Source organism: Octodon degus, unplaced genomic scaffold, assembly GCF_000260255.1.
Source record: "Octodon degus isolate 3935 unplaced genomic scaffold, OctDeg1.0 scaffold00339, whole genome shotgun sequence".
Lineage (NCBI taxonomy): Eukaryota > Metazoa > Chordata > Mammalia > Rodentia > Octodontidae > Octodon > Octodon degus.
Genome location: NW_004524915.1, coordinates 556646 through 567463, shown reverse-complemented (window position 1 = coordinate 567463; position 10818 = coordinate 556646). Strand labels below are relative to the sequence as shown.

Sequence of the window (10818 nt, the reverse complement as noted above, 5' to 3'; positions counted from 1 at the left end):
CTCATCTCCTTTCCCTCTCTTGATTTGTTAGACCTTGAGATCCTGCCTTCCCTTTCCTTGTATTATATCTTTCTATTTGTATTTCTTCTTTAGAGCATAATCTTCTTGATCAGAAAATTTGGGACACTACCGAGGTACATGACGTTACAGTACAAGTTCTCATATAGGACCATGAGATTCTGATGAGACAGTAATTACAGAGATGAAGGGATTGGAATATTGAGCCTGGAGAGAAAACAACTGGGGGAGTGAAGGCCATGTGGCACAATCACCTCCTAGGTCTTGAAGACCAGGCCTTACTTAAGTGCTTCTGGGGGTTCTGCAGGCACGTAGGGTTTGTTCAGGACCCTGCCCCTCCCAGTGCAGTCTTGAGATAACTTCAGCTGAGCTAGAAGCTTGTAGGTGCTGCATTAAGGAGCCAGAGGCCATGGGCTGCCAAAGAGGCTGATGTTAGCTGGGAGGGAGAAGGTTGCGCTGACTCCTAGAGCCCAAGCAAGTACAGGGAGACAGTTGAGAAGCAGGCCCTCCAGGTGTTCTGGGATGGCTGGACCAGGTAGGACATATTAGGCTGGACACAGAGCCATAGACCTGAGTCATTACCTGGATCCACTCTGGGGTCGTCTCTCACCCCCAACTCTCTAAATTCTCTTGCTAGAACAGATTTGGGATCCTGGACTTAGACTTCTTGACATCAGTGTCTGAATGGTATTTCTTTTCATTACCTGAATTCAATCCCCGGTACTGCAAAAAAATAAAATAAAATAAAAATTAAATAATAAACTTACTATTTTGTATTTAGGAAAGCACATATCATGCACACTCAAGGTGTAGTCCTAAAACTTATACAAATTTAGGCACTTCTTGAAGATTACAAAGTTTACTTTCACAGCAGTGCCTCCTTACTCTCTATCACAGTAAGTTTCATGTTTCTCACCCTCCCTCTAAACTATCTTCCCTGTGGTGATAGACTTTAGGGCCTATTTTACTGCCCAACAAAGAAAATGATGCTGAGCAAAGAGCAACTGTCACTGGGACTTTAGTGGGCATCTAATAACATTTCCCTCCCTGCAAGATTTGTAGCATATGTATCCCTGTGCCATCCTATGTAATCCATGTTGGGTAACTAGTCATAGTAGTAATATTAACAGTTCACAGGGAACTGGATGAATTCAACACGTCTTCAAGTTAACAAATGATAGCTCTCGGGTGCCCCATTCACAGTTCCCAGGGCCACCATCACAGTGGCTTACACAACCCAGGGAATCAGTCTGGATCCTTCCCCATGCCAAGGCCCAACAGGGAGCAGATCTGAGAAAATGTCTTCCTAGGAGCTGTCAGGTCTAATGAGGATAACTATGTCACATTTCAGAATAAGAACTGTGTTTTCTAAAGAAGTTATTTGGCTAGTATTTCCTATTAAAAAGAGTTTCACTTTATTGCTGATGGGGAAAGCAAATTTCTAAGCTTCAAAAAGGAACAGGGTAGGCCACTAGCCCTCAAGACAATCAGTAAGATCTCAGTCCAAGTTTATTGTTAATTGCTGACCATATACTATTTATTGTGTCCCTGTCTTTTGATGGCATTTGCTTACTGTAGTAATCAGATAAGCAGCCAAGACATGCAGTAATCAGGTTTCAGTAGGCTGAAGTATACACCTATCTGTATACATCTGCATCCATCATTATGATGTTTCATACCAGCCTTATATTGGTTTCCTGCAGTTCTCAGTTGTAGATCACTGCAAGACTTGATACGTAAAGGAATCCAACATGCTCAAGTTAGTTTGGGACCACGTCCCCCAATTATTCCCAGCCTGTACCTTCAGCTTTTCCTTCTCTATTGCCATCTCCTTTATGAAGAAGGTCCCATCTCTCCCCCAGTCAGGGCACACACACAGCATTTTCTGGGTGACCTTAACTTTGTAGATCTCTTTCCTTCAATGATCCTTGTTCCCATTCTGCAGAAATTGCTTTCTTTTGGATGTTCAGCAAACTGTCTCACCCAGTGAGCTTCTGCCTTTTCTTTTAGGATGTTTTGCTTTGTTTAGCACTGGTCACTTCCTCCTTGAAGCCCTCTCTCTCTTCTGCTCACTTTTGTCTTTCTCATTTTTCTCTTTGGTTCTCATTCTCCTTCAACTCTTCGTGTTTCTCATGGGTTGCCCTTTCCCAGTTGGCCCCTCAAATCTGGACTTTCCTGAGCACTCTCTTGACAGCTCTCAGCTTGCCCTTGTCACTTCCCACCTCTGCTGTGATTGCAGCTCTTATATGGTGTTGCTATTTTGAGCCTCAGAACTGTAGTGCAAAAAAAAGAGGGCCAGGGAGATAGCTCAGTAGAATAAGCACTTTCCTGGAAAGCACAAGGGCCTGAGTTCAATCCCCAGTTCCACCAAAAAAAAAAAAAAAAAAAAAAAAAAAAAAGAAGGAAAGAAAGAAAGAAAGAAAGAAAGAAAGAAAGAAAGAAAGAAAGAAAGAAAGGAAAAGAAAAAAGAACTGTGGAGTGAGGTTCCCAAGATGTAGATTTGTTCCTGTTCCTTCCCTATCCTTTGAAAATAAAGCTTACTATGACTTTAAATGAAGTCCAGAGACTAACCTACACACCGTGGCATAACTTCTGTCTTTGTGACCTCACCTCATGCTACTTCCTGCCTGGACCGGACCCTCCTTCCTACACCTGCTCCCATAGGCCCTTTTTTTTTTTTTTTTTTTTTTTTTGGTGGAACCTGGGATTGAACTCAGACCCTTGTGCTTGCCGGGGAAGCACTTATTCCACTGAGCCATCTCCCCGGCCCCAGGCCCTTTTCTTTTGGTAAGATTTTGTTTTAGTGCTGCTCCTTCCAGAAACTTCTATGACCTCCTTTACCCCTCCTACGGTTGGATTGGTCACCTCTCCATGTCTCCATGATACCCTGGTGCTTGTCTCTAGATCACCTTACAGTCCGGAACACTCGTTCCCACTGTGTGCTCCTGGACAGAAGGGAGAACCTTCCCATCTTTGTCCCTGGTGCCTAGCATGGGGCTGGCATATGGAATATGCATATTTATGCACATGAACATACATGCACATGCGTGCATATCCACACATGCACACACAGCGTTTTTCTGAAAAATGGATATTACTTGGAAAAGGGAAAAACATACCCAAAGGCAACATACCAAAAGTCAGCAAGAAGATTTAATCTGTCATAAAGTTTCATGAAAAGAAAAAAGTCTGGACAGACACTACTATTTTCTATAAAATGCAAAGACTATATTATTATCAAAATGTCATATTTCTTCAAATATAGGGCGTCATGTGTTTTAAATAAGGCCACAAGATTCTTTCTAAAAGCAAATAGGTCCCCAGCCAATTCAGAATGTATGTGTAAGTCAAGCCAAATTAATACGAGAATACAGTTCCACAATGACTCCTAATCCTATTAACAGAATTGTCACTCTAGTTTAGTCATTGAAGAATAATGTTGTGCCCCTGCTGAGCTATACGATTTAGTTACACCTGGTGTTTGTCTGCTGTATTAGGGGTATGGCTCACTTTAAATAAAAATGAATATTAAAAAAAACCCTCTGGATAGATGTATCTTTGAAGTCACACTGAAAGCTCCACCAGAATTGACCTTAGACGTTGCTTCCCAAAAACTCATAAAGAAGATTCTGACCCTTCTTTGCAGTCTTTTTCAGATTCAGCACTTGGCACTGCTCAAACCTTCCCGCTTGTCACAGCTGTTTCTCGTGGGGGTGGGGAGCGTCTTCCCTCCCTCACCCCGCCCCAGCTCCATTTGCTCCCCCTCTTTGGGTCCTTGAGAGAGCAGGAGATTGAATGTGCAGAGGGACACGAGGACAGGAGGAAAGCGGCTTGGAACACTAGTGACCTGGGTTCGTGTGTGCTCCATAGCCACTCCCCCATCCTCTTAGTCCCCACACTGTCCTCCCTGGAAGGCAGGCACAGGCCACTTCCCCTCCATGCATGAAAATGCCAGCCCAGTCAGAGAAAGCAGCTTCTCAGATCACATAGCCTGGAAGTGGCAAAGCCGAACCTGACCCCTATAGACTGCCTTTCCCAGCTGGGCCGTTCCGATAGCCATGCTGCACTGGCAAGGGGAATCATATGCTTATCATATTTTCATTACTCACTGTAAATGAGAAGCTTGCATTAATGAGCTCGAGGAGCTTCTTCGTTCCCTGTAAAGAAAGACATGCAAGGTGTGCACAGCTGGTGTCTGGAAATTCCCCTTCCGTGCAGGTCTCAAATGCTCATATTTAATCAACATCAAAAACTGGTGCCCTGTCAGGTTCAGTAGCTCATTCCTATGATTCTCAGCTACTTAAGAGGCTGAGGCAGGAACATCATAAGGTTAAAGTCAGTTTGGGCAACTTAGCAAGAACTTGTCTCAAAAATCTTAAAAAAGAGAAGCCTAGGGCTATGAAGTGATATTAATGGTAGAGCACTTGTCCAGCATATGTGAAACCCTAGGTTTAATCCCAGTGCCACCCCCTACCAAAAAAAAAGAAGAAAAGAGAAATTGAAAAAAAAAAAAAAAGAAAAGAAAAGAAAATTGATGCCCATTATTCAGAAAGACAAATCCATAGCACCTGTCCTTATCTGAGTGGACTGGGGAGGTGACTGGTAGCTATGAGGAAGGACAGCAGTAGGAGCAGCAGCAGGAGCCAGCAAGCCCAACACGGGCCAAGCTGTGCAACAGAATCAGTTTCTCAGGGTAGTACCATACTTGGAACCAGGACAAAGAGAAGCAACTTTGTGACAAGCGGTTGCTGAAAGCAGTGACCACAAAACACGCGAATAGTGGCTGCTAGCTCTGTTCCCATATGCCTAGCTGGTTGTATGCTGTAGACCAAAACAATCAAATGCACCGGAACCAAAAGCAGTTCTACCAAGTATCAGTCAAACTGGTATTTATGTATATACCAAACTGACCACGCTAAAAGCAGTGAATGTACGGAGACAGTTTATCACCATAGCTCAGGTTTAATCTGAGATGGAGGTCAGCATAACAAGCCCCCACAAGTAGCAAGTCTGAGACCAGGGATGGTGTCATGCGCAAAGAATGACAATAGCAAGATATTGGGCTATTTAAATAATGAGGCAGTAAGCCCTGTTAATAAAGATAATAAGTTTAGTTAAAAATAAGAGATTAAGATGGATTCTGGCCAGAAGGCATAAATATAATTAGCTCGTAACTGTGTTGAACAATATCCCAAGTTGATAAGATTTCTAGAAGAGAGATCTCTGAGACACAGCCTCCAAGAAAAAAGTGCATATGATTAGGGACCTGTACACAAAGTCCGTAATCACATGCTGGGTCCAGTCTCTGGCTCACCCATTTGTTTGGTCTCTTGTCTTCGGCAGCCTACACCCCAGAGTGCCTCTGGCCCACAGCGATGCTGATTCACATTGGCTATGACTGCACTTGTCTTGGGGGACTGTAATGAAGCATTGCTGCCTTTCCTTGAAGTGTGAATTACGCCAAAATATTCCTGCCCCCACTGCAAGCTAAGATTTGTCAGTGGACAGCAGACAGTCTGGACAAGACAGTCTTTGTTTGAATGGAAGACAAGGTCCTGTCTGCAGGGCGGTTCATTAGGAAGGGCGGAAACAAGGCTGCAGTGTCCACTGATCAGCCCCAGTGGTGCTTCTTAATTGCTTGCTCTGTCCCTCCTGTCTCTTTGGGGCCTGTGCTCTCCTACCCTCTGGCTCACTCTCCGGGCACTCTGTAGCCAGGACTCCTTTCCCTAGGGACCTGGACACAGAGCTGCATGCTTCCCTCTGAAATATTAATAAACACAGCCACATTTTGTCAGGGCCAGCAGCTTAGGAGGCTGCTTCTCAGCAGGTCCTGCTTGACCTGCTCACTAATCCTCTGCGTGGATCTTGCACTGGGCATCAGACATGGGCGGTAATGTGTCCAAGGTCACACAAGGACTGAATGACAGATGTGAGACTTGAACCCAGGTCTCCTGACTGGAAGTCCCACAGTGTGGCCCATTCTTGGCCACCTTGCTGGATACAGATTTTACAAATGAGACCTGCTCACCAATCCAAGGCCCCAGGCCAGCTCATTTGGTGAGGACCAAGTATTAATGAGACCAGAGGTCTAACTTTAGTTCCAGGGGCTTCAGTTTGTCCTCTAGCTGCTTACTGGCCCCTGTGTGTTGTTCCAGCCCCAGAGCACAGATGCAGCCTGGGGCAGCTGCTCCCAGAACTGCAATGACCACGTGCCTAAAGCAGCTGTGCTGTGAAGGAGGGTGAGTGGCACTGCTACTCTAGTACCAGGGTGAGTGCAACACTAACCACAGCTGCTGACCTCACCTGGTGCTGCCTTTAGATCTGGACACCTGGGGCTACCTGCTCTGGGCTGCACTCTGAAGGTTCCTCCTGTCCCTCCTCAAGGCTGCAGTGTCCACCAATCAGCCCCAGTGATGCGTCTTAATTGCTTGGTCTGTCCCTCCTATCTCTTTGGGGCCTGTGCTCTCCTACCCTCTGGCTCACTCTGCAGGCACTCTATAGCCAGGACTCCTTTCCCCAGGGACCTGGACTCCTCACCTCAAGGGAGGAGTCTGCAGACCCCAAGACATACCCGCAGCTCCCTTCACTCTGACTACTCAGGACCCCATGTGTTCTAATTGTTCCCCATGCCTGTTGTTGTGGGGGTCTGTGGTCCTGAGAGTGCCCCGAGTTGCTGACGGAAGCAATGGGGTGGAGCCCACAGACCAGGTCCCCAGAGCCCTTCCCAGGAAAGGATGGATCCAGGGACTGGGGGATCTGCAGGCCAAGCCTCAAACCAGGGGCCTCTGTCAGCACTCACACTCCACAGCCCTCAGAGATGACAGCAAGCCTGCCCGGAGGAATGAGGGCCGGGTTAGCTGGCTTGCTTTCCTCTACAACTATGGCCAAGTGCCAAAAGGAAAAAGAATGTTTGCTTTGTTAGGAAAACTGGGCCTGTGGGGTGAAGAGTAGTCACCCCTAGACCAGAGGTGGGGAGCACAGAGAGCAAGTCCTCCTAGTAGGTCTAACCCTCACCAGCAGGGTTATCCAGAGCCAGGTCCCCACTCATCTCTGAGGATCCTTGTTTTATGGATAGCTACCACCCGCTGAATGCTTAACAGATTCTAAATAACTCAATTATCATTTCATTGATTTTCCACCATTGTAAGGCTTATAATACAGCTCCCAATTATAGATAAATAATGTTCAGAGAGGTTGGGTAAGGTACCTCAGGTCTCACAGCCTGTAAATAGAAGAGTCAATGTTCTCACTCAGGTAATGTGACTCAAGCCAATGCCCTAAGTGCTAGACAGCGCTGCACCAGTGAGGCAGAGAGAAAGACTGAACTCATGATCTTGCACTTGCCAGATAGGCGCTGTGCCACTGAACTACATCACCAGCCCAACAAGGCACTTTAAGGAAGGCATCTTGGTTACTTTTCTCTCATTGCTGAGACAAAATACCTGATGCACAAAATTAAGGAAGGAAAGTTAATTTAGCTCACAATTTATAGAGGTTTCAATCCATAACCTGCAGGCTCCAAGGGAGGGTGGCGTGGCAGAGAGGCAAGGTGGCAAAAGACAGCAAAAGCAACCAGAGCAAAAGCAGGGAGGAGCAAGCCACTCTTCCTCTCTTCTGGCACTCCCTCAGGGTAGGTGCAGCAAAATAAAGCCCGAAGTCCCTCCTTCAAGGAAGAAAGCATTCTAAAGCTTCTCTGGAGGGAGCAGGGTGCTCAAGGGCAATTGCTAATTCTCCTTTGAAGTGGGAGACAGAAGAGCCCCATCCCTTATGAGCAAAGAAGGCTAGCGCTTTCACTGGCCTTCCAGCTGCCTGAACCTTCAGGCCCACAACCATTAGTATGTCCAGGGTCAATCTCGGTGACACGCCCAAGGATCTCACCACCAACAAGGGGGGAAGTGCTGGGACTTCCAGGAGGGTGTTTTCAAACCACTGTACTTGATTTGGGGATGCATCTGAGAGGGCGGATATCTTCATTTGCACAAACTGAGCAAGGACCCAGTAAAGTCTGCTATTCCCACCCCTCCTGCAAAAATGTCCACCAGATGATCAGCTATAAAAGCAGCCACCAGGGTGGATAAATAAAAATAAACAGAAATGCAAGATTGGCCAGGGTCCCCTGGAGATTAACTAACTAATTAATCCCACAACAGTTGGATGAGGAACTAATTAATCCGTTAAGCACTTGGAGGGTTCAAGGCCTCAGCCACATTCAGGGAAAAAATACACTCATCTCCTAAAGTCTTCAGGGATGGCCCCTGCAAGGATTGTCACCCTAGGGCCTTTATCTTCTCTGCACCAGGCAGCTGCCTCCCTAGTTCCTTCTGGAGCGACTCTTCTGGGGAATCTAATAAAGGAGAGTGCTGGGAAAGGCTGTCAGGCTCTACCTTTCCAGCCATCAGATAGAAAAATAAGGAGCCACAAGGGCAAAAGCTCTCGGCTAACAGGTCCCTCCAGCCTGCTGTACAGATGGGCGCTGCCACTTGGGACTGGAAACTGAGGTTTCTTTCTGGTCATTTCTACTTACCAGGCAAGGGGCATTCTAGTCTTTTCCGAGTGTTGGCTTTTAGTCCATCTGGGAATTTAACAGATGCTGCAGACTTTCATAAATCAAGTCAGTGGTCTGATTAAGATAACCATTTGATCTCTACATGATTTCATGAGCTTTCATACCAAATGCTTGGGTGATCACAAGCTATCGAGGTGGGCCCTAAAGTAAGGCCCACCTTACTTTAATTCTTCTGTATTATCTTTTCAGACATCCTTTATCTTCTGTACTCCTGAAACCCAGTTCACCTCCTATTGCAACCTGATCTCCAACAATTGAGAGCCGCCATCTGCAGATGTTAGCTACCAGGGCCCTTCCTACAGGATGTGTTTCTTTATGCTGTGCTCTTATAAGGAAACCATGGGCTTCATAGTCTACTTAACCAAGGAATCCCAAAGACCAGGAAGCATGTAGTAGAAAACCCTGGGGTGGGCCATGCTGAAGCCACAAGATGAAATGTGTTGGGCAGCCTAGTGATAGTGGCACAGCACAAGGTGACAACAGGAGCTTGGTCCCCATGCTTCCCTTAACACACCTGTACTGTGTGCCAGGCCCAGTTCAGGCACTAACTGGTTTGACATGATGTTGTAAGTTTGGGTTTGATATGATGCCGTGTCCCAAAAGAGTTCACACAAGAAAGAGAAAGGGCAATAGTTAAGCAGAACTTGCCAGGAAATCATGATGAATGAAATCATGAAGTCCTGTCTGGTCACTGCCAAGCCAAATCCACTCCCTAGAGTAGATCAGTCAGGACCCTGGGATCAGCCAGCATGGGACCAGCAGGCTCTGAAAAACTTTCAAAGATGCCCTGCGAGGGAAGCAGGGTGAATGTCCCAACTTTGATGCGCAGAGAAGACTTCTTAACACGTAGGCCCTGTGAGGCCAAGCACCCAAGCTTCTGATCCCATAAGTATAAGGCAGGCCAGAGAATTTATTTCTAAATGGCTTTTAGATGATGCTAATGCCTTTTTTCCACTTGACTGGAGTTGCAGAACCAGCAGGTTAAAAGGGTCTGGTCAGCCTCTCCAAGCCCAGAAGTCTGTCCTCACTGCCTGCCAGCAGGACAAGGATATGGTATGTGGCATTACTGTCATTAATTTATTCTCAGTAGATCATTTTCCTGCAGCTTGCTTTTTTTTTTTTTTTTTTTTTCAGAACCAAGGATTGAACTCAGGTCCTTGTACTTGCCAGGGAAGCGCTTATTCCACTGAGCCATCTCCCTGGCCCCTTTCCTGCAGCTTTTACACTTTATTTAGTGTGTGTTTATTCTTCCCATAGAGTGAAATGGATGAGACTCAAGTCCAGTTGGCTGGGGATGATGTGGATTTACCTGAAGATCTTCGGAAGATGGTAGATGAAGATCAAGAGGAGGAAGAAGATAAGGATTCTATTCTTGGGCAGTTACAAAATCTCCAAAACATGGACTTGGATACCATCAAAGAAAAGGCCCAGGCCACCTTCACGGAAATCAAGCAGTCAGCAGAGCAGAAGTGTTCTGTGATGTGAGGGGTGGGGGTGGGCCGCTGGGAGAGGGCACAGCCACCGTCAGGCAGACCTGGCTCCTCTGGGGCAGTTGGAGCAGCATGTATTCTAATATAGCAAACACCATTAGAAAAGCCATGATGATAAATCCATCTACAAACATGTAGACATAATTTGTTTACTTTAAATGTTTCTGGAAGAGCATCTAGCTGGCCCTTGCATACTTCCTTTTTAGGTATAAATGTACTTGAAATTTCAACCATAAGTGGTGATGCAGAACATTTATCTGATTATAGGTCTTTTGGACAACCAGGAAGAACAAACATAAGCATATGTCATTCCCTCTTCAGCTCTCTTCCATAGAGGTAGCATCCTACCGTGTCCAACCACTGGCAGAATATCAAGTCCCTACAACTATAGATGTGGAGGGTTGGAGGTGTCCACCGGGAGCCACAGCTGCAGGCGCCAAGGCAATCAGAGGTTATATCACCTCTTACTCTGCTGCTTAATGTTAATGATGATGCTGATCATATTTGGCTCTTGGATGGTCAAAGATGAGAAATGGAAGTAGGGAACAGACTTTACCAGCATGGTGATTGGATATCACCACTCTCTTGGGTTTGAAGGAGGCAAAGAGAGAGCCAGAAGGACCACTAGGAAGGCTATCGCTCTTTAAGAGTTGAGTATAACTCCTCTTATCTGAATTTGGTGATAGCAGTGGGAACAAGAGGGCAGACGGAGTGTTAAATCTAGCCAGGTAGAGTGGCACAGGC

At 46.1% G+C, this 10818-nt stretch overlaps 1 protein-coding gene across 1 annotated transcript in view; it reads left to right on the top strand.

Moving 5' to 3' along the window:
- Cplx4 (complexin 4) overlaps window positions 1–10073 on the top strand; it is a 22810-nt gene extending 12737 nt beyond the window's left edge. The window contains exon 3 of the mRNA XM_004647909.1: window positions 9842–10073. Coding sequence (XP_004647966.1) covers window positions 9842–10069 — 228 coding nt within the window. The 3' untranslated portion in view covers window positions 10070–10073. The remainder of the gene's footprint in view (window positions 1–9841) is intronic.
- Window positions 10074–10818: the final 745 nt, after the last annotated feature.